This window comes from Podarcis cretensis, assembly GCF_951804945.1.
Source record: "Podarcis cretensis genome assembly, chromosome: 1".
NCBI classification, from domain to species: domain Eukaryota; kingdom Metazoa; phylum Chordata; class Lepidosauria; order Squamata; family Lacertidae; genus Podarcis; species Podarcis cretensis.
In genome coordinates this window covers 132,779,273-132,803,729 of record NC_137170.1, presented here as the reverse complement: position 1 = coordinate 132,803,729, position 24,457 = coordinate 132,779,273, and the positions used below count along the sequence as shown (strand labels likewise).

General features: G+C 44.1%; 1 protein-coding gene across 2 annotated transcripts in view; it reads right to left on the bottom strand.

Moving 5' to 3' along the window:
• Positions 1-24,457, bottom strand: part of NRP2 (neuropilin 2) — a 248,896-nt gene that overhangs the window by 179,736 nt on the left and 44,703 nt on the right. For both annotated transcript variants that reach the window (XM_079977300.1, XM_079977299.1), the window contains exon 2: positions 21,533-21,710. In XM_079977300.1, the coding sequence (XP_079833426.1) occupies positions 21,533-21,710 (178 nt within the window). The remainder of the gene's footprint in view (positions 1-21,532; positions 21,711-24,457) is intronic.

Sequence of the window (24,457 nt, the reverse complement as noted above, 5' to 3'; positions counted from 1 at the left end):
TTCGGGATCCAAGCTACTGATTTCTTTCGAAAATCACAGAAGCTGCCTCTTCCTTAATTTGTTTCTCTCTGCTCTCTATTCCTCCTCCATATGCTGCTGATGTTTTGGTGGCAGCATGCAACATGATGGGGCAGAGAACAGCAGCAAGAATACTTATTGCAAAGTATTGGAAGACACAAGATTTACCCACCCGGGAAGAATGGCAGATGAAGGTGATGGAGTATATGGAACTGGCGGAAATGACTGGCAGAATCTAAGATGAGGGAGAAGAGTCGGTGGAGGAAGATTGGAAGAAATTTAAAGACTATCTACAGAAACATTGTAAAATTAATAACTGTTAGAAGGATGTTGGAATGAAGTTATGTGGTTTTAGCAGAAATGTTATAAGGATTTATGAAAAAATAGACTGTTAATTGGTGAAAGGAGGGAAAGTAAAGTTACATTATATTAAGATAAATTACAGAACAAAAAGTGGAAAAGACTATTTACAGAAACACTGTAAAATTAACATCTGTTAGAAGGAAGTTGGAACAATATTATATGATTTTAGCAGGAAGGATATAAAGGATTTGGGAATAACTGACTGTTAATTGGTGAAAGGAGGAAAAGTAAAGCTACATTATATTAAGACAATTTACAGGACAAAAATTTTAAAAGAGGGAAAGGATTTGCTGAAATAGATAATAGACCTAGAATACAAAAAAGGGAGGTGTGAGGAGGTCAAGGAAATAAGCTAATGAAAGACTGGTAATGAGGAGATCTGATGCACTTTCTTTTTTGCGTTCTTGTTTTTGTTTAATGGGTTTTATTTCTCTGTTTTGTTTTTCCTCTTTTTTATATTGTGGTGTGTTGTTTTTGTTTAATGTGGTATGCTTCTTTTTTCTTTCTGTAATTGTTGAAACTTTAATAAATATTATTTAAACAACATGATGGGGCAGAGGCAGCTTAGCTGACCTCCCAGCAAGTGAGTCGCTGCTGCTTACAGGGAGGTCTGAGGCAGCACTGAGCAAACACGGTGGCAGGAAGACCAAATGGGCTCCATTTGTGTGTTTGCACCACACAGAGGTAGGTTACTGCTGCATTGCTCCTACACTTCCCAGTAAGCAGTGACTTATCTGCCACACGACTGTGCTTTGATATCTCTTTAGTCTTACATGAACATCCCCTTGCTGCCAACGATGCAAAGTGAACTCAGCGACTATTCATACTCCTTTTTCGAAACACAGGGCCAACGTTGCTCCTAACATAATGTGCTTTTAGCACAGAGCCAATTCCTAATTCCCCAAAAAACTACTGTGAAACTATCGCAAGAAAAGTACACATGCTGCTATCTTCTGACTTTTCACATGTACCCACAAATCCCACATAGAAAATCCCACCAAAAGAGGAGAACCACAGAATTTTATAGGTTCCATCAACTTGTCCTAGGGTTGCAACTGCAGAAGGGAGCACACATCTGAAAGATAATAATCTCCATGCCAATATTTAGAAAGCTTCTTGAGTTAACGCCACTTAATCCTCAAGTAGCTAGAAAAGAGCAGTGTGCTAGGATTAGCTGAGAAATAATTCTATTATTACCAGAATGCTCGCTCTTACAAGCAGTAGAGAATAGACACCAACAACTGCCATAAACACAGGCAAATTTCTCTAGTGGTATTAAATAATCTCAGTAATTGGTCACAGATTGTTACAGGGTTGCCACATCTAAGACTGCACATTTTAGATATTTCTTACAGTAAAGTATTTGGATTTCTGTAGCTGCCAGTTTAATTTGGGGGTTGTTTGTGTAATCAAAACTAGACTCCCCCTCTTGCATGTTTGATATCTGGTGAATTACAAAGATTTGCATTGCCTGATCATTTCTACACATCTTAATCCAGAATGAGTTGCTAAAATGGTAACTGACAGGCTACTGGCAAAAACAGCAACTTCACATCTTATTTTGCTCACCTCCCAGCAGTATTTAGTAATGCAAAATGTGTGATGACATCACTGTGTTCCAAGTTTCACCATATCTGCTTTACTTCACTGGTTAATGGTAATAGGGAAGAGAAACCTGCAACATGATGGTGCCATAGCTGTCAACTGTCCCTTATTTGGCAGGAAAGTCCCTTACCACAGCACCGTGTCCCGCTGCTGTCCCTTATTGATGATGTCCCTTAAATTTCCTGGGTTTCAAGGAAGCAGCTCCTCTCCCTCCCTCCCTGCCGGCCAGGGAGGAGGCAGGCTCCAACTGTGTGGCTTGGCTGTGTTGCTCACCCAATAAGGAGTCTAAGAACGACTGGGGGGGTGGAGCTTGCATGCCTTGTGCCAATCAAATCGGCCACGTTGCCTGGGGACTCGCCTTTGCTCAGCGCTTCCCAGCGGAGAGGTGACGGTGGTTTTCCTTGTTGCATCCCCTTTGCCGGGTTGCTGCGCTGTGGGAACCACCGCTTGAGGCTTCGTTTGGCTGCTGGCTGGGCTTTCTGCCTTTGGCTGGGAGGGGCTCAGAAGTTCAACAAACCTGTGCTCGGAAAATCCCTTATTTTGGCTGCTGGTCCCTTATTTTCGAGGCTGCTGGTCCCTTATATTCAAATCTGTAAGTTGAAGCTATAGATGGTGCCTAACTAAGCATTACTGGGGGTAAGAAAAGAGACAACACATCACTGCTATCAGGGGCAGTTGTGACTCTACAATGCATAAGCCTGGCCTTAAAAATCGGTATAAGAAAAAGAAACACAAGGCACAACCCTCAAGAGTCATGTCATGTCACACACAGAGAAATCTTACAGGTATTTTACATGTAACCAGCTTCATGTAGTTTCTCAAATGCAGCAGTTACACACAGAGAACTCAATCCAGATATAGTTGCTTTCAGTACAGCATGCACATCCCATGACAGTATCAGGAAATATGGATTCTCAACCATGTTGCCATGAGGATAGAAATGCAGGTTTTAAAACAACAACAACACAGAAGGGCGTTTTACTGCAGTCCTATTCTATGCTATAATGTGGAATTTGCAAATTTAAATTTAACGACTATATATACATGTTAATTTAGCAGCATAGTGATACGCAAGCCAGTTTAAGCAGCTTCACAACCTCTTTATGTTTAGGATTTAGCAGGTTAGCCCCAGATATACTTGTTTAGTTGTATTTTCCAATAAAATTAGGGAGGGGGGTTATTCTGCTAAGATTTCAGCGGCTAGTTGCTACTTAAATGGTACATTTTCAATAAACAAATCAAAGATTTTGGAAGATGTTCATTTTAATAGTGGCAATGCGGCCAAACCATAATATGTTCAGTTTCAGCCACTTGTCCAAATGAATCATGAACAATATGGTTGAAGGGTATCCTAGATAGGTGCTGCCTTGTAGACAAGTGTTTGGAATGTTATCCATTAACTAACAATTTTGCCCAAGATTTATATTCCAGGAATTATTTATCTATTCCAAAACTCTGCAATGTGGCAAAAGGAGATTGCCACTCCACCCTGTTGAAAGCTTTTTCTGCATCAATGAACCTCAATGCGGCAACTTCCTTTGTCTCCTTGCATTGGTTAATTATTGATCAGCCTCTTCTAGTGTCGGCTGATAATTGTAGCCCTCAAAGCCAGATTGCTCCTAATGCACATTATTACCAGTTACGTATATTATTTAACATATTACCCTACAGCAAGATATATTATAATCAGGATGTAAAAGTGAAATTTATATATGTGTTAGGGTCTTTCTCTGGTTTGTGTAAAAACATAGTTCTTCTTAACATCATTTCAGACTGCCGAATCTCTCCAAACATTTGTACGGAGCTTTGTTGGTGGTTGATTCAAAGTACAGTGGTACCTCAGGTTACAGACGCTTCAGGTTACAAACGCTTCAGGTTACAGACTCCGCTAACCCAGAAATAGTACCTCAGGTTAAGAACTTTGCTTCAGGATGAGAACAGAAATTGCACAGCAGCAGTGCAGTGGCAGTGGGAGGCCCCATTAGCTAAAGTGGTACCTCAGGTTAAGAACAGTTTCAGGTTAAGAACGGACCTCCAGAACGAATTAAGTTCTTAACCCGAGGTACCACTGTATCAGAAAAGGTTTTAGAATATTCACAAAGCAAGCCAAGCAATTCATAAGTTACAGTATATTGCTTTGAGCTTTAGAATAGTTGGAGACCTCTGCCTCAACTAAAATTAAATGTAAGAAACATTTATTAATATTATTTAATCTAGGATGGGGGAAAGCTTCTAATATTTCTTATATCAGTAGTATTAGATAGATACAGATCTCTATTAAAAAAAAAAACCAAAAAAGAACCAATGATCATTTTTTTCATTATTCTGCATTGGCCTCTGCATCTTATGATTTCTCGTAGCGTGAAACAGTCTTTTTTGATTCTTTGGTAATAAATATATTGAGCTAGATATTTTCCGCTTTGATTCCATTTTCAAATAATTTTTGTTTGACTAAGCTCAATGCTTTTACAGTTCTGTATGTGTTGACTTTACGTACTTAAAACATAGCTTTAGTTCATTGGAGATTTTAGAATCAACTTTCTAATTATATATAAATTCTACGGCTGATAACCAATATTATTCATACTCAGACTAAGAACTCGGTTGGTCCTCTCTGAATATGACTTAGGTGTATACCATCCTAAGTCTTCAATTTTATATATTAAGTTTTGTTCATTCTATTTATGTTACTTATTGAAGTAAGCAAATATATGAATAAAAGGCCTCCACCAAAATAGGCTTTGTTTGCATCACAAATTACCTTCCCGCCAAACTCGGTTAAATAATTTAACAAAAAGTATTCATGCACTTTTCTAACTTGATTTCAGAACAAACTTTTGTTCTTCCAACAACAGTAACAAAGCAAAAACCACTTTCTATCAACAGCAGCAATTTTACAAATTATACACTTAATATTTACATGAACAAGATCTGGCGCGGCGGGGGGGGGGGGGGACACAAACCAGTTTCCACCAAATGTATAAGAACAAAAAGTTCTATGTCACATCAAAACAATTTGTTTAAGTTTGGAAAACACACACACATACACACAGTATATATATAACAAGCCAGATGTTTTCTTTAAAGCAGGGAGAAAACTCATCTCATCTTCAGTTGTATGGTTTATATTTCTAGCAGCAGTTCCATTTCTAGAGATGAATTTGTATTGTTTCCCAAATGTTTACACATCAGCTAATTATTCATCAATTTCCAAAACAGGGACTAATTATCCACCAGTAATTACTGCCTCAACTGCTCTTTGACCTGAGCTGCTGGAAAGAAAACCGTTTGCAACAGTGCATTCTTGTGTAGAAAGGATCCAGCAAAAGCTGGAAGGTCTGAAATTATAATCATCAGCTGATGTCTGGGTATGTGTGTGTGTCATCAACTCATAACCATACTTCTCTGACTCACTATTTTATCTTCTGCTTCCTTCCATTTAAGCAACGTAAAAAGGGTAACAAAAGACAAAATCCAGATTTACATAAGATGCACTGACAGCCATGTTACAAAATTGGTATACCAGGACTTCTTCTCTTCATATGTCCTTCTCGGAGCCCCTCCATCAGCTCCAGAGGGTTGGGGAGGGGACAGGGGACCCCCAGAACAGATTTTGGTTGTGTGCAAAGGGAGGAGAGAGAAGATATGTTGTGGAAGTGGAAGTCCCATTGCAAACTGGACAACTTTGCTGCCTATAACCAATAGTATCTTAGCAATTCTTACAACAATCCTGTAAAGTAGGCCAACTCCATATCGCAGAAAAGTGAGGCTGGGAGATAATTACTTGAGTTCACTTCGTGAGTTCATTACACCCCTCTTGTTACCATTTTCTCAACTTAGACATGAAATATAGGCCTCTCATTGCAATGATGAAGGGGGAGGGAGCCCACTGCTAGCTGCTAGTGTCAAGGTAAAGGTAAAGGTAAAGGTAAAGGGACCCCTGACCATTAGGTCCAGTCGTGGCCGACTCTGGGGTTGCGGCGCTCATCTCGCTTTATTGGCCGAGGGAGCCAGCGTACAGCTTCCGGGTCATGTGGCCAGCATGACTAAGCCGCTTCTGGCGAACCAGAGCAGCGCACGGAAACGCCGTTTACCTTCCCTCTGGAGTGGTACCTATTTATCTACTTGTACTTTGACGTGCTTTCAAACTGCTAGGTTGGCAGGAGCAGGGACCGAGCAACGGGAGTTCACCCCGTCGCGGGGATTCGAACCGCCAACCTCCTGATCAGCAAGTCCTAGGCTCTGTGGTTTAACCCACAGCACCACCCATGTCCTTGTGTCAAACTACCCCTCAAACAGAAGAAAATGGCATAAATAGGCTCCAAAGCAACTTCAACATTTGTCAGCAACTGGAAGAGGTTACAACATCTGGAAATCAGTTATGCCATTCTTTCAGAGAGAACATTTTGCAGACGTGGGCAGTCAGAAAATCATCACCTCATTACTTTTAAGTAATGCCAGTGCAAATTGCTAAGGCATTCACCAGTTTCTGTTAGTTTTCCGCGAAAGGTATGGATTCTCTAGAGCCTTCTCTATTGACTTCTCAGAGCTTGCAAATGACAGTCCTCTGTCAGAAAGGCTTCTAAAAAATTTATACCATCTGGTATCTGCCTTAGAATTGAATCGATTTTATGTATGTGCTATTGGGTGTTTTGAGCGGTTTCTATATTTCTATATATTTATAATTGTTTTTATATCTGCAATTGTTTTAGCTGTTTTTATTCGTTCCGGAGGACTGTTTTTATTCGTTCCGGAGGACTGTTCTTAACCTGAGGTACCACTTTAGCTAATGGAGCCTCCTGCTGCCGCGCGATTTCTGTTCTCATCCTGAAGCAAAGTTCTTAACCCGAGGTACTATTTCTGGGTTGGTGGAGTCTGTAACTGTTAAGTTGTGGGTGAATATATCAGATGACACAGCGATTCTTCAAACAGCTCTTGTTTATTCCGAGGCCAGAACAGAACTGAACTGGAGAGCTCAGTCAGCCTGCTTATATAGAGCTCCAGAACAACGTAACTGTAACAACTTTCTAAAACTATCCAATCACTGAACGTCACTTTTGATCCTTCATTTGCATACAAACTATCCAATCACTGAACGTCACTTTCGATCCTTCATTTGCATAACTATCTACAGTATCCCCCTGCTGGCCCAGGGTGAGAACTTCAGTACATAACAGTAACCTGAAGCTTTTGTAACCTGAAGCGTCTGTAACCCGAGGTACCAGTGTATACGCAACTGTTTGATGTATGCTATTGTAGTGTAATTCACTTTGGGGTACCTTGTAGAAGCGATTCCTCTGCAGCCTCCCCTTTCCCTTCACTGGGATGTTACACTACCTTAAAGGTTGGCAGAGCCTTATAATACTGGACCTGAAAAAACTACTGTTGCAAGACTGGATCCCGTACCGGTGAAAAATCACCTGGGGAGAGGAGCTGCAGAGAAACAGTGGGAGACAAAAAAGGATGGGAATTCTTTTATCTGTGTTTTGCCAGCATTTGACGACTTCTTGTTTAAACAAGCCTTTGATTTGGTTGCTGCTTAATTTTATTAACAGCTCGCCTTGGTCTATAAGGCCCCATATTAAATGCTCTTTTTGTTCTTAATTATGGTAAGGAAAGCTTGGGCAATGGATCGTTCCCTCCCCCCTCTGCAGTCCCCAGAACTCCCCCACCCTCCAAAAATTAAACTCCAGAGGATCAGGGTGAACTATCCAATGTTGTGAGCTATGTCGTACAGGGCTGCAGCAGAGGGGAGAGGGAATTGGCCCAAAACCAGGGACAAGAATGTGGCACTCTGCAGCAGCAAGATACCTCCAACCTCTGTGGGACGCGGGTGGCGCTGTGGGTTAAACCACAGAGCTTAGGACTTGCCGATCAGAAGGTTGGCGGTTTGAATCCCCGCAATGGGGTGAGCTCCTGTTGCTCGGTCCCTGCTCCTGCCAACCTTGCATGTTGATTGCCCTCTTAAAAGACAAAGTCCAGCAACTGGAGGAACGTGTGGCTACGCTCCAAAGAATTAGAGAGCTGGAGCTCTTCTTGGAAGCAACAGAGCACACCGTCTCCACCAAGGAGGAGACAGGGGACTCCCCTGAGAAGGAGGCTAGTTCACCAACACAGGAGCCAGATATATGGAGAAACGTGACTCAAAGAAGTAGGAGGCCCAGGGTTCGCTCTGATTGTTTAGAAATACACAATCGCTTTGAGGTCCTCTCCCCTAGAATGGAAGACGAAGAGCAGACTCCATTTGAGGATCTCTCCCTCGTTACAGTCGATCAGGTATATGAAGACGAGCAGCAAAGTCAGTCCTCAGGGAATGTGCAGGCGACCTTGGAACGGACAGATCACGGAAGAACCCCGACCAAACCTAAGAGGAGGCGTGTAGTGGTGATAGGGGATTCCCTACTGAGGGGAACAGAAGCAGTGATCTGTGGGCCTGACAAGATGTCTTGGGAAGTGTGCTGTCTCCCCGGGGCTAAGATCCAAGATGTAACTGAACGACTACAAGGAATCATAAAACCCACTGACAAATACCCCTTCCTCTTGGTTCATGTGGGAACCAATGACACTGCAAGCAATAGCCTCCAGAAGATCAAAAGAGACTATGAGGCTCTGGGCAGGAAATTGAAGCAATTAAATGCACAAATTGTCATCTCATCTGTCCTCCCAGTTGAAGGACGTGGCCCAGGGAGAGAGAGAAAAATAGTGGAAGTGAACAGCTGGCTTCACAAATGGTGTAAACAGGAACGGTTTGGATTCTTAGATCACGGACTGCAGTTTCTTGAAGATGGACTTCTGGCAAGCGATGGGCTGCACCTCACAACGGTTGGGAGGAATGTTTTTGCCAAAAATCTCAGAAACCTCATCAGGAGGGCTTTTAACTGACTAATGTGGGGGAGGAAGACAGTGCTCCTGAAGGTAGGAGTCTATCAATTGATGAACATGATCATCCAAATGTCATAGACCAAATGGAGCAAACAGCACGCAGACCTAGTGGTGGGAGGAAAAAATCCTTAAATAAGAGACACGGGGGAATGATTAATGGACTTCAATGTCTGTACACTAATGCGCAAAGCATGGGTAATAAACAAGATGAGCTTGAGCTCTTGGTACAGCAAACTAAATATGACATAATAGGCATTACTGAAACCTGGTGGGATAAGTCCCACGACTGGAATGTAATAATGGAGGGTTACAATCTATTTCAGAGAAACAGACCAGACAAGAAAGGAGGAGGAGTGGCGTTATATGTCAGGGATGTGTATACCTGTGAAGAGATCCAAGATTTAGAACCTCAAAGCCAAAGTGAGAGCATTTGGGTCAAAATTAAGGGAGAGATGAATAACAGGGACCTCATTGTGGGAGTTTACTATAGATCCCCAAGCCAAATGGAGGACATAGATGATGCCTTCCTGGAACAGATGGCCAAGCATGCAAAAGGAAGGGAGATAGTAGTAATGGGGGACTTCAATTACCCGGATTTTTGCTGGATGTCAAACTCAGCCAAGAGCATAAGGTCAAACAGATTCCTCACTGGCCTTGCAGACAACTTCATTGTCCAGAAAGTGGGAGAAGCAACAAGAGGAACAGCCATTTTAGATCTGGTCCTAACCAATGTTGATGACCTGGTTAGTGGGGTAGAAGTGGAAGGATCATTAGGCGCGAGTGATCATGTTCTTCTGAAGTTTACTATACAGCGGAAAGGAGCAGCCAAGCATACTAGGACTCAATTTCTTGACTTTAAGAAAGCCGACTTCATAAAACTTAGGGAAGTGCTGGGTGAGATCCCATGGACAGTAATACTAAAAGGAAAGGGAGCTCATGATGGCTGGGAGTTTGTTAAGAGGGAGATAGTAAAAGCACAACTTCAGGCAATACCAATGAGACAGAAACATGGAAGGTGCCTAAAGAAGCCAGGGTGGCTATCTAAAGAACTTTTAACTGAGTTAAGATTAAAAAAGGATGTGTACAAAAAATGGAAAAGGGGGGAAACCACCAAAGAGGAATTCAAACAAATAGCCAGCACGTGTAGACACAAAGTCAGAAAAGCTAAAGCACAGAATGAACTCAGGCTTGCTAGAGAGGTTAAAAGCAACAAAAAAGGCTTTTATGGGTATGTTCGTAGCAAAAGGAAGAACAAAGAAACAGTGGGGTCACTCAGAGGAGAAGATGGTGAAATGCAAACAGGGGACACAGAAAGGGCTGAACTCCTCAATGCCTTCTTTGCCTCAGTCTTCTCCGATAAAGAAAACAATGCCCGACCTGAAGAATTTGGAGCAAATGATTCAGCAGAGGAAACACAGCCCAGAATAACTAAGGAGATAGTACAAGAATACTTGGCTAGTTTAGATGTATTCAAGTCTCCAGGGCCAGATGAACTGCATCCAAGAGTATTAAAAGAACTGGCAGATGTGATCTCAGTGTTGATTTGCAGTGTCCCAAGCACAGCGGAATGATGAGGAGTACGTGCCACGTACTCTATATTACTTTATTTACACTTCAAAGCTGGTAGATTACAGAAAAACATCTTGCCTCTGCCGGAGCAGAGAAAGCATCCTCTCTCCTCTAAAGCACGGAGAGAACAACCAGTGAAAAACAGTGAAAAACAGGAAACCAGTATACGTCACATCCAGTCTCCTTTCCCGTGAGAAACTCCAACAGCAATTGACTGTGGAATGTAAACACCTGTCTCGCGACAAGCACTTTCGCTGCACAGTGAAGGAAGCAGAAACCAACACTCAAAACCACTGGCAGTCATCTTTGAGAATTCCTGGAGAACAGGCGAAGTCCCGGCAGACTGGAGGAGGGCAAATGTTGTCCCTATTTTCAAAAAGGGGAAAAGAGAGGACCCAAATAATTACCGCCCAGTCAGTCTGACATCAATACCAGGGAAGATTCTGGAGCAGATCATTAAGCAAACAGTTTGTGAGCACCTAGAAAGGAATACTGTGATCACCAATAGTCAGCATGGATTTCTGAAAAATAAGTCGTGTCAGACTAACCTGATCTCGTTTTTTGACAGAATTACAAGCCTGGTAGATGAAGGGAACGCAGTGGATGTAGCCTACCTTGATTTCAGCAAGGCATTTGACAAGGTGCCCCATGATATTCTTGTAAAGAAGCTGGTAAAATGCGGTCTTGACTATGCTACCACTCAGTGGATTTGTAACTGGCTGACTGACCGAACCCAAAGGGTGCTCATCAATGGTTCCTCTTCATCCTGGAGAAGAGTGACTAGTGGGGTGCCACAGGGTTCTGTCTTGGGCCCAGTCTTATTCAACATCTTTATCAACGACTTGGATGATGGACTCAAGGGCATCCTGATCAAATTTGCAGATGACACCAAACTGGGAGGGGTGGCTAACACCCCAGAGGACAGGATCACACTTCAAAACGACCTTGACAGATTAGAGAACTGGGCCAAAACAAACAAGATGAATTTTAATAGGGAGAAATGTAAAGTATTGCACTTGGGCAAAAAAAATGAGAGGCACAAATACAAGATGGGTGACACCTGGCTTGAGAGCAGTACATGTGAAAAGGATCTAGGAGTCTTGGTTGACCACAAACTTGACATGAGCCAACAGTGTGGCGCGGCAGCTAAAAAAGCCAATGCAATTCTGGGCTGCATCAATTCTGGGTATTGCATCTAGATCAAGGGAAGTAATAGTGCCACTGTATTCTGCTCTGGTCAGACCTCACCTGGAGTACTGTGTCCAGTTCTGGGCACCACAGTTCAAGAAGGACACTGACAAACTGGAACGTGTCCAGAGGAGGGCAACCAAAATGGTCAAAGGCCTGGAAATGATGCCTTATGAAGAACGGCTAAGGGAGCTGGGCATGTTTAGCCTGGAGAAGAGGAGGTTAAGGGGTGATATGATAGCCATGTTCAAATATATAAAAGGATGTCACATAGAGGAGGGAGAAAGGTTGTTTTCTGCTGCTCCAGAGAAGCAGACACGGAGCAATGGTTCCAAACTACAAGAAAAAAGATTCCACCTAAACATTAGGAAGAACTTCCTGACAGTAAGAGCTGTTCGACAGTGGAATTTGCTGCCAAGGAGTGTGGTGGAATCTCCTTCTTTGGAGGTCTTTAAGCAGAGGCTTGACAACCATATGTCAGGAGTGCTCTGTTGGTGTTTCCTGCTTGGCAGGGGGTTGGACTCGATGGCCCTTGTGGTCTCTTCCAACTCTATGATTCTATGATTCTATGAACCTAGCAGTTTGAAAGCACATCAAAGTGCAAGTAGATAAATAGGTACCACTCCAGCGGGAAGGTAAACGGCGTTTCCGTGCGCTGCTCTGGTTCGCCAGAAGCGGCTTTGTCACGACTGGACCTAATGGTCAGGGGTCCCTTTACCTTTTACTGTGGGGCAAAGTTAAAGATCTGCTATGGGAGCTACCTGCTACTTGCCAAACACTGGGTACGGCCCTTTTTAAAATTATTTTTTATACTTGCTTAGCAACTTTGGGTGCATCCTTTCAGAGGGGAAGTATGTATAAATGAATGAATGGTGCTCTCCCAGCTGCTGCTTTGCCATGGAACTGCATTTGAAGATATGTGGGTTGAGACAGAACATGAAGCTCAGTGACTACATGGTAACAGTACTCCCAACGATTTCCTGCCCTATGCCGATAACATCTGCTAGTGAAATCAAAGTGAGCAGTAGGGCTTTATCATATCAAGGAGGGCATTTGAAGAAATGGCTTCCAGAAAGCTGTTATAGCTCAGTTGGTTCAGTCAGAGGCTTCAACAAGAATCTTGAAGAAGTCATTCATATACAGTGGTACCTCAGGTTACATACGCTTCAGGTTACATACACTTCAGGTTACAGACTCCGCTAATCCAGAAATAGTGCTTCAGGTTAAGAACTTTGTTTCAGGATGAGAACAGAAATCGTGCTCCAGCGGTGTGGCGGCAGCAGGAGGCCCCATTAGCTAAAGTGGTGCTTCAGGTTAAGAACAGTTTCAGGTTAAGAACGGACCTCTGGAATGAATTAAGTACTTAACCCGAGGTACCACTGTACCTAAGAGCCGGACATGTTTCTTGGAGTAGACCTCACCGACTTCAGTCTGACTCACTTCCAAATTAAAATGCTGAGAATCACCCCCCCCCCTCTCTCTCTCTCTCTTTGTAAACAGCAGCCTGCCTCACTGCATTCAATTTTCCCATGTGTGACCCTTGGGCGGCAACACTGTGTAACTCAGTTGTGATGTGTTGGCAAACTGTGAAGACTGGATGTTGTGAGAGAATCGGATAAAGAGCCATAATAAGATGCAATCTAGTGCAACGATGGGACGCGGGTGGCGCTGTGGGTTAAACCACAGAGCCTAGGACTTGTCAATCAGAAGGTTGGCGGTTCGAATCCCCGCCACGGGGTGAGCTCCCGTTGCTCGGTTCCAGCTCCTGCCAACCTAGCAGTTCAAAAGCACGTCAAAGTGCAAGTAGATAAATAGGTACCGCTCCAGCGGGAAGGTAAACGGCATTTCCATGCGCTGCTCTGGTTCACCAGAAGAGGCTTTGTCATGCTGGCCACATGACCCGGAAGCTGTACGCTGGCTCCCTCGGCCACTAAAGCGAGATGAGCACCGCAACCCCAGAGTCAGTCATGACTGGACCTGATGGTCAGGGGTCCCTTTACCTTTACCTTTAGTGCAGCGATGGGGAACCAGTGGTCCTCTAGCTATTTCTGGACTACAACTCCTATCATCCCTGACCACTGGACATGCTTGCCTGGACCTGATTGGAATTAGAGGGCAGCGGCATATAGAGAGCCACCGATTTGCAATCCCTGTGGATGGGGTCCAAAAGAATGGCCAAAAAATGACGGCCACAGAATGCCTCTTCCTGTATAGCTTTGCACACTATCTACAATATACAGGCCCTTAAAACAAGCTGGGATGGAATAATTAAGCAGCAACATTAACACACTGAAAGAAGAAAGAGATTGGGTTTTAAATCAATGCTGTTAATATACTCTGGAGGCAGCTGATCTATTTTCCAGGATCAAGACAGCTGTTTTAAAGAACAATGCATAATATGTGTAGTGCAGGCTACATTTAAAGTCTGCTTTCTCAAGCCTCAATACTACTAGACTTTCAAAGATTTGGTCACTAAACAGTAGGATGATGTGCAACATAATTTTCCTCCTGGTCCTTTGTTTTTGTTTTCAACAAAAGCACACTTCACTTTGGGGTGAACACTCCTGTCTGGAATTCCCGACAGAAGTCATCAACTTTTCATCTCATAATATCCCTTTGGCTATAGTCACCCATTCTCAACAGGCCTTTGGGGAAACCTACGGTCCCAAGAGATCATGTGTCCTCTTTTGGCATGTTACCACCAGAGGGGGCTGCAAGCTACACATGCGAGTAGGAGAATTCCAGAGGCAGGATGGACGCTGGATTGCTCATAACTCAATTGAATGTCATGTTCGGTAAATGATGACGGGGGGGGAAACACGCTGGGCTGTGTGTGTTTTTGTTTTTTTTTAATGGATCCGTTCTTCGAAATGTCTTTGTTTGCAGAGAGAGAGATTGAGAGCGAGAGACTGTTCCGCTGTGATGTGGCATGAACATGTTTATGCAAGGCAGACTTGGGAGGGAAAGCCCGTTGAACACCCAATACAATCCTTCAGCAGAATGATTAGTCTAGTGTGGAACAGTGGGTGGCACGTTTCGGCAACATTAATTCAGAAATTGGACGGGCGGGGAGGTGGGCTGAGAGGAGCGATGATGCACACACATGAATGCCAAAGCGAAACTTTGAATTTGAAAGATGCTGTGGGAAGGAACGAGGGAATGGAAAAGGTGGGCCCTTTCTGTGCAGTGATTCACATACGGATGAGGTTTCAGAGTCAGATTTTCCAACGCTGGCAGCAGGCAATGGACCAAGAAGCAGCGATCATAGAAGACTGGGCAAGACAGCTACGTGACCAAGCGGGTCTTTTTTTTTGCGAAAGGGGGGCAAATAAGTCGCCGCCGTCCCCCCTCACCCTTCTCCAGGGAGGCTTGCCCGAGTCTCTCCCGAGATCAAAAATAAACCTTGGCATGGGCAGGGCAGTGGGGCTTTTTTGCCCGATGTAACGTGACAGAATGGCAACCTTTTAAAGCAGCAGAATGCTCTTTTCAAACTCCCGGTTCAAATAGCAGATACCCAATCCCCACGGCACGGAGGGGGCTGAAGAGCAGCCGTAGGAAAACGGCAGCTGCACTCGCAGTGAGAAATGGCAAGCAGACGGGGGCTATTACAGTTATTTCCGAATAGTTTGGCACGCCTCTAATCAGAGCTTCTGTTCCCCCCCCCTCTTTCCCCTTTTGCTCTTGGTTTACTGCTGTGTCATTGCTTCTGAAGGGCAGCAGAACAGACAATGGCTCAGCTTCCAGCCTTCATTTGAGAAAAGTGCCCATCCTGCAAAGTATTAAGGGTCCCGGCTGCGCCTATCGCGAACACACACAGGGCACAAGAACAGGAGGAAGCCAATTTTCTTGGTTTTTGAAGTGCTTTCCAAAACTAAGGAGCTTTCCTGGAGCAGAAATGGAAGCCGTGGGGGTGAAAGTTGCTTTGATTGTGCCAAGTTGATTCCATTCATGGTGGGGAAGGGGAAGGCAAGAGTCTTTTCCTAATAGAGAACCCTCCCCTCTGAGATTAACCGTTTGAATGAATGAAATGTGCCCCCATAAAAAAAGTGGACCCAAAGGGGAACATGAATAGCACACTCGATTGAACCTGCGATGGCAGTCGTGCAAATCACACCTTTGTCTGCAGAGAATGCAAAACTAGACCTGTGCCAACTATTTCTCAATCTGTGTTTTTTTTTTTTTTATTAGATGGAAACCATTAAGCCATTTTGACGGGGTAGAGGTTTTCCGTTTTGTTCAGTACAATTTGACCTCAGCTACTTCACCGGCATTTTCTTCCAATGGCTGCTACTAATTTCTTCTTTCTGAATTAGTCACACAGCTTATGCCACCAAATCAGGGATCATACAGAGAACCGGGCTAACATCACAATACGCTACCAAGCCAATCAGTTTTGATGTCACCTGGGGCATGAGGCTGCTTGAGATTAAGGGCAAATAAACTAAACACTTTGCTGAAACTATGAAGCCATTTTCTATTTAGCCATAATGAAAACTACATTACAATTGTTTATTTATTTCTCTATTTATTTCCCACCCAGCCACTTTGGGCGACTTCCAACAAAAGATTAAAAATACATTAAAACATCAGTCATTTAAAACTTCCCTAAACAGGGCTGCCTTCAGATGTCTTCTAAAAGTCAGGTAGTTGTTTATTTCCTTAACGGGAGGGCGCTCCAGAGGGTGGGCGCCACCACCGAGAAGGCCCTCTGCTTGGTTCCCTGTAACTTCACTTCTTGCAGTGAGGGAGCTGTCCTCAGTGTCCGGGCTGAACTATGGGGGTGGAGACGTTCCTTCAGGTCTACAGGACCGAGGCCATTTAGGGCTATAAAGGTCAGCACCAGCACTTCGAATATCTTGTAATATCTGATTACAAGTACCTGTCTTTGAAGGATTAATATCTTTATTCTATGAAACTATACTAATTGCACGCAATCACATTGCAGCCCCAACGCAGCAAGGCCAATTAACATTTCCACAAGCGAATGAGTCCCTCATCATACCACCGCAAATAGTATCAGACAAAGTTTAACAGCAACTTACAGTGCAGTTGTTAGACACAGGTGTGCTTTTTAACCACTTTGCATATGTGTTTTGAAAAGGTAAACAAGGGCACTACCGAAGCAACACGAAATCTTGCAGTGCCCACACGACATCTGCCTTATCAAAATGTCATCCCGTATTCCACCATCACCCGCATTTGGATTTACTGTTTCCATTGGGTTGTTGTTGTTGTTGTTGTTGTTGTTGTTGTTGTTTACCTCTCGAATTTTCAAAGGAAATAGTAAAGCTAGATTATATGATAAAATTACACTGTCTGGCATTTTGATTAAGGTAACACTGTGGAAACACGGCGCCAAATCTGCATCCATGAGCAGCACCAAATTCTCAAGAAATAGCCATGTGAAAGAGCCGCAAAGTGAATTTAACAAAGTTGAAAGGCCACAAGTTTATGCTGACCACATTAAACCCAGATACATTAGACAGACCTGCTGTAATAAGCTTCTCTTCCCACTAGGATCACATCGTCCTCTCCCAACAGACATTCTCCCACCATTTCATGAGCTTCCTCTTGCATTACATTTTAAATTTAGTTGTCTTTTAAGCCATGTCATTTCTTTCTTTAGTGCCAGAGTGTAGATCTCCCATTATTCTTTGTTCTGAAATGGGGAAGAGCACCCTAGCAGCAATGTTATACTTGGAATTGTAAGAGGGATAGGATGTTGCCAAAGGTTCATCAGTCCAAACCTTAACTGCAGTTTGTCTGAATTGACAAACCATGGTTTGTGATCAACCAGTAAATGAGAATGAGAAACCATGGTTTGAAACTGGCTTGTACACCACAGTTTGGAGCAACTATAATTTGACATGTGTGAACTATATTGTGAGGAAGGTGCAGGGGAGGTTGTATTTCCTGAGAATGCTCAGAGGATTGAATCTATCTCAGCACCTACTTCTGTCCTATTATCATAGTACCATTGAGAGTGTCTTAACCTATAGTATATTATCGTGGTATGGGAGCAGCTCTGGAATGGATAAAAAAGCCTTACAGAGAATAATTAAAATTGCCCAGAATGTTATTGGGCTCCAACTACCAACCCTGGATGAGATCTTCACGTCTCGCAGCTTGAAGAAGTCACACAATATCCTGAGAGATCCCACCCATCCTGCTCACAACCTCTTTGAACTGTTGCCTTCGGGCAGAAGATATAGGACAATGAAAACACGAACCACACGCCTTCTGAATAGTTTCTATCCAAGAGCTCTGATTGCACTAAACAATGATCTCAGGGCCAGTTGTAAGAAATAGCAAGCAGTGAGTAGTAAGGAATGAGATGGGTTTTAGGTTATGCTATGCTTCTAATAGGTTGTGTTATTTTCTGGATTATGTATGTTTTAATAGATTATGTCTGAATAGGGTGAGAGTGTTGGAGATACGTGCAAATGTGTATGTGAATCCGGTCTTGGGTGTTTGATTTTCGTTGTTGTGTATACTGTGTATATACGGACAATGACAATAAATTTATCTAAATCTATATCATAGTTATGGCTGCTGTGCTGCCTCAACAAGCTTTTGATTTGTTGAAAGGAGAGTGCTGAACAGCTTTAAATCATGCTTTGTGTTGGTTTATGGCAGGGGTAGGCAACCTAAATCCGGCCCATGGACAGTCTTCTAAATCCGGCCCATGGACTGTCCAGGAATCAGCATGTTTTTACAGGAGTAGAATGTGTCCTTTTATTTAAAATGCATCTCTGGGTTATTTGTGGGGCATAGGAATTTGTTCATTTTTTATTTTTATTTTTCCAAAATATAGTCCGGCCCACTACATGGTCTGAGGGACGATGGACCGGCCCACAGCTGAAAAAGGACGCTGACCCCTGGTTTATGGTTAGCAGAAGCCATGACTTGATGTATGAAATAAGCCCATGTTCTTGCCATGTAGAAGAACCCCCCCCCCCGCTGTTTTTACTTGAATTGCCTTTGGTGGTTCCTACTAGTTTTAGAACAGAGATCATGACACAATGGACCAGAGCCAGGTTTTCTGCAACCATTGCACTGCTTCATATTTGGATTGGAAGATGAGAGAGAGTGAGTATTGGTGTAGCCTGCCCATCAAGTACTATTTCCCACTCCTTTAAGAAAAACAGGATGCAAAACCACATAGATAACACCCAGTTGTAGATGCACAAGAAAAGCTGAACATTTTAGACAGCCTCTCGACCACAGACGTTCTAACAGACCCAAGGGACTACCTCATTAATTCATGCTTTTAATGGTGCTCACTGAAGCTGTTAATTATTTCTTACTAGCTGCTAATTGTTTTTCTTGGACATCCAGCTCCCCAGTCTTACATTTCACCAAATGCAGTAGAATCTGTCGTATTTGCGATAGAAAAGAGGAAACACCTTGTCTTCTTATGGGAATGCACATTATAGCAGCAGAATCTACAAGCAGCAGGGTGGAGGGGGACGGGACAAGCAGAGCTCCTGAATTTTTGGTTTAGAAGAAGAAATATTGGCAACTGCAGCTTTTCTCACTCCTGAATGACAAGAAGCACTTGCTTTAAAAAATAACAATAACGCCCTACCCTTCTGTGCATTTGGTAAACCCTGCCAGAATCTGATTGTTGCAGCGAAGAGTTACAGCAGAGGTAGCCAATGGACTGCAGCCACCAACACCTCCAGCCAACATGGGCAGTAATCATGAGTCATGAAAGCAGTAGCCCAGTAACATCTGAAGGGAGCAGCATTGGCTACCTCAAAGTTAGAAGGCCATACAATTCAGTGGTACCTTGGTTCTCAAACGCCTTGCTACTTGAACAACTTGGAACCCAAACACTGCGAACCTGGAAGTAAGTGTTCTGGTTTGGGAACTTTTTTTGGAAGACTAATGTGCTCCGTTTTGAGTGTTAACATAGAGGTCTGTCTGGCTTTGCTATTTCTTTTGCGTTTTTATTTTTGCAGGTGTGTGTGTGTGTGTGTGTGACTGTGTGGAACCCAGTTCAGCTACTGATTGATTGAGTGAGTGACTGCAGTACATTATGTGAACGGAATTATTCAAAGCATGGTATTCAGCTCTGCTGAACTCCACGGGATTTACTCCTGAACTGATGCTTAGGATCAAAGCATGGGTAGGCAAACTAAGGACGGGGGGCCAGATCCGGCCCAATCGCCTTCTAAATCCGGCCCGCAGACGGTCCGGGAATCAGCATGTTTTTACATGAGTAGAATGTGTGCTTTTATTTAAAATGCATCTCTGGGTTATTTGTGGGGCATAGGAATTCATTCTCCCCCTCCCCCCCCAAAAAAAATAGTCCGGCCCCCCCACAAGGTCTGAGGGACAGTGGACCGGCCCCCTGCTGAAAAAGTTTGCTGTCCCCTGGATCAGAGTACAGTGGTGCCCCGCAAGACGAACGCCTCGCAAGACGGAAAACCCGCTAGACGAAAGGGTTTTCCGTTTTGGAGGTGCTTCGCAAAACGAATTTCCTATGGGCTTGCTTTGCAAGACGAAAATGTCTTGCGAGTTCCTGCGGGTTTTTTTCCTCCCCCCCCCTTTTTCTAAGCCGCTAAGCCGCTTATCTGCTTATCCGCTAAGCCGATAAGCCGCTAAAAGCCGCTAATAGCGCTAATAGCGCTAATCCGCTAAGCCGTCAATGGGCTTGCTTCGCAAGATGAAGAAACCGCTAGACAAAGAGACTCGCGGAACGGATTAATTTCGTCTTGCGAGGCACCACTGTATATATTTTTAAACAAACAAACAAACACCATGCTTCAACAATAGGGCTTCCAACCAAATTGGGGCTCTTGCTATGATGAGATTCTATACCAGCTGCAGGGAACACCAGATACTGCTGAACTCCCATCATCTCTAGCCCACGGCCATGATTGCTAGGGCAGATGGGAGTGGCTGTTCAGCAACATCTGGAGAGGCAAATGCTTCCCCACTCCTGCTCTATCCTGAGCCGCTTATATTTCCCTACAGCTCAGAAGAAAGTGGCTTCTCCCTTCTGACATCTGTTGAACAGCCGGTTCCCAGCCATGAGAAAACTGGAAGTGCCGATAACGTTCGCCGAACGTGGGTAATTTGAGGCCTTCTAGACACAAGCGCTTAGTTGGACAAAAGCAAAAACGAGCGTTTAAGGGGCGCCGGCATTTCTGAACGCAGAATGCGGTCCCACACATTTCCCTTTAATCTCCATCCTATTGCAGAGCAGAAATGCAATCCTGGGTTGCAAATGCGGCGCTGGAGTTTACAGCTTGAGCGGGTGTTGCGGAAGAGGCTGATGAGATATAATAATGGCTGATCAGACACCCCTGCGCGTATTTTTAACAGTGCACCATATGTGATATATTACAGGCAACTCCCATTTCAGTTCCAACCTCACACATATGTTTAGTCCAGTTTTTATGGGTAGCACAGTACTCCTTGTACTGCAAGATTAAAGATTAAAGACAGCAAAAAGTCCCAACAGCAATATATATATATATATATATATATATATATATATATATATATACACACACACACACACACACACACACACACCATATTTAATCTATAAGATGGTATTTAATCTATAAGACGCACCAGACCACAAGACGCACCTAGTTTTTGGAGGAGGAAAACAAGAAAAAAAATATTCTGAATCCCAGAAGCCAGAACAGCAAGAGGGATCACTGTGCAGCGAAAGCAGCAATCCCTCTAGCTGCGCAGCCTGCATTCGCTCCATAAGACACACACACATTTCCCCTTACTTTTTAGGAGGGGAAAAGTGAGTCTTATAGAGCAAAAAATACGGTGTGTGTGTGTGTGTGTGTGTGTGTGTATATGAGTGGTGGTGAGTGGTGGGGGGGGGGGGGCGGGGAGTAAAGAGAGAAGAGAAAGAGGATGTGGTGTAATCTCTTACTTGCAGTCATGTTTCTCAATTTCAAAGTGAGGGTTGAAGTTCAGGAAAATCTTCTGGTTGGGTTCCGGAGCATAAATGATCCACTCACAGTTCTGGTGGGAGGGGTAGTCTTGCGGATACCCAGGTGAAGTCACGTAGCCAGCGTCTTTGGAATTCAGGCGGCCCCCACATGGTTGCGCTACAAATAAATAGAAAACAAAACCTAACATAAGAAAAGGCACTGAATTTCAAACACATTTATGGCTTATTCCTCTGGGTTTGTACCAGCAGATGCCTAGGTTCTGGGCTGCATTAAAAAAAAAAGTATGTTGTTGTTTTTTAACAGACATGTATATTACAACCATGTAAAATCTCCCAAGTACAAAACAAATCTCTGGAAGGTGATTACAACACGCCACAGACTTCCCGCCACACACAAGCACATATCGCTGCTCAGACAGACCAGAAAAGGGGTGTGGGCAGAGGAGAACAGCTATAAATGGGCCCAAACTACTGTTTTGTTTTAAAAAGAGAGAGAGAACACAGACATCAGATTATTTGGAAACAGAGCGAACTGTCTTTACATCCTCCCTTCCGCTAACTCTTTTACAAGCATTCCTGTGGCATTCTTCCACTGTTACCCTAACAGCACCTCACAAACATTGCTAGACCCAAGCTCAGCGCTGCCCTAGCAAAATACAAAGGAGAATTCCATCCTTTGCAAAACAAGGACGATCACGGAAAGAAGCTAGGCTAACCGATGTACGTATGATGCCTGTCCCTGTCTTCCGAACTCCAGCGCCTCCCTGCTCCCTTCCCTGAGTTACGTGGCAGCACATAATTGGGTACCCCTGACATAGCAGTCACTTCCGTGCTTCAGTGCTGCCATTTGCTTAAGAAAGGGGTCCCTCCCATGGCTTCCTAGCGTTGAAGAGTCTGATAACCTTCATCATCAACCAACCTTCTGCGGACCACCTGCCAGCTGGGTGCAGCCACTCTGTACTCTCACAAGCACCCATGGCTAGGACACTCAAGAAAACCAGTCTCCCTTCTTTAGTTTATCTGTGCGAATCCAGCCTCCCCCAATCGATCGATCTAATGTCTGAGAAGGCAACCCCCCATCCCCCATCAGGTACTGATCCCACCAGAAGGAGTAGGCTTGCTCTCAATATTTTTCCTTTCCTTTTTCCCATAGCCCAAATTGGGGGGGAGGGGAATGTTTGATGAGCTGGATCAGGCCCCAAGGCCAGGGTTTAGTCACCCCTGATCTAAACGCTTGAAGATTCAAGATGGGAGGACAAAGAAATTTCTATAGAAGGATTGCAAAATGGCATGTGATTTTTTTTTTAAAATGATTACAGCAATGTGATCAGCACAGATTGAACAGTCACACACACAGAGAGAGAGAGAGAGAGAGAGAGAGAGAGAGAGAGAGGCCCAAAGGGATTTCATTTTTATCCCTCCATTTCTTCCAAGAATGCATTACGGTTTACAGGGCTCCCCATTTTACCCTCAAGAAAACACCACTAGGTATCTTAGGTCAACGTTGACACCATTAACATCCTGGTCAAATGGGGAGTCAAATTCAGGTCCTCCTTACTCCTAGTTCAACACTCCAACAACCATTACAGACCAACGGCTCTTGGCAATTCTACCAAATAATATTGGCCTGTTCAGTTTCTAAGACCAGACGTAGGTCTGAATGGAACAAGAAATGAAGGTTCTCCACCCATTGAATAATCATGTGTGGTGTGAGACAAACGCTGCCCCTGCAAACTCTGAACTGACTGAGAAGCAACCCAAGCAATTACTAAACCACACGGTGGCCCTTTGCAAAGCAGCCTCCGCCCCATCCAACATTAGGGCTTTGTCTGTGAGATGGTGTGCATGTCTCACGTAGGTGGGCCCACACAGGAAGCTTCTGGCACAACTAAAAAAAATGGCTTCCAGATCGCATTACGACATCCCTCGTTTCTGTTCCAACCACAAGACTGAGTTTGCACACCCGTATCTGCCTCCTTTCCAAATCTCCCTCTCCCTCTTGGCTTTGCCTCCATCTCCTCCCTGCCTCCTCCAACGTTCCAAGCCAAGCTAAGCAGTTGGAATTAAAAGACTGCAATAATCAACAGTGGTGGTTTTTGTGGTGCAGGCCCACAAAAGAGCCTGGTAACAATTACATCTCGAGCGAGCGAAGCACTTTCAGCCCTTGGTTATAACAAGAGACCCAGGAGGGCGATTTCATCTTCAAGTAAACATTTCATCTTACGAATGCCACAAATCTGATTTACTATTTCATTACTGGCTAAGGGACGGGGGGGAATCTGCATCATACACACAATTGATAACATACTAAAGAATCCCAACAATGCCCCTTCTCTTTTCTCCCTTTTCCCACAGAACGTCCATCTGTATGGCAGGTTGCTTTTGTTTTCACTGGGTCTTGACTGCACCACAGCCAACAGGCCCTTGTAAGCAACCTGTTGAGGTCCTTAGATGGTCCTTAGTCTTCCTAGTTCCATGATAGGCCTCATGGCTGGGGATAATGGAAAGTCTGCCTAGGTGGTCCTTGAGAAATACAGTCACCTAAGAGTCGAGAGTGATCTACGGTTCTGAGCACAATTCGAAGTTTTGGTGCTGACCTTTAAAGCCCAAAATGGCCTCGACCCTATATACCTGAAGGAGCGTCTCCACCCCATCATTCAGCCCGGACACTGAGGTCCAGCAGTTCCCTCACTGCTAGACGTGAGGTTACAGAGAACCAGGCAAAGGGCCTTCTTGGTGGTGGCACCTGCCCTGTGGAACGCCCTCCCATCAGATGTCAAGGAAATACAACTACAGTGGTCCCTCGGGTTAAGAACTTAATTCGTTCCGGAGGTCCGTTCTTAACCTGAAACTGTTCTTAGCCTGAAGACCACTTTAGCTAATGTGGCCTCCCACTGCTGCCGC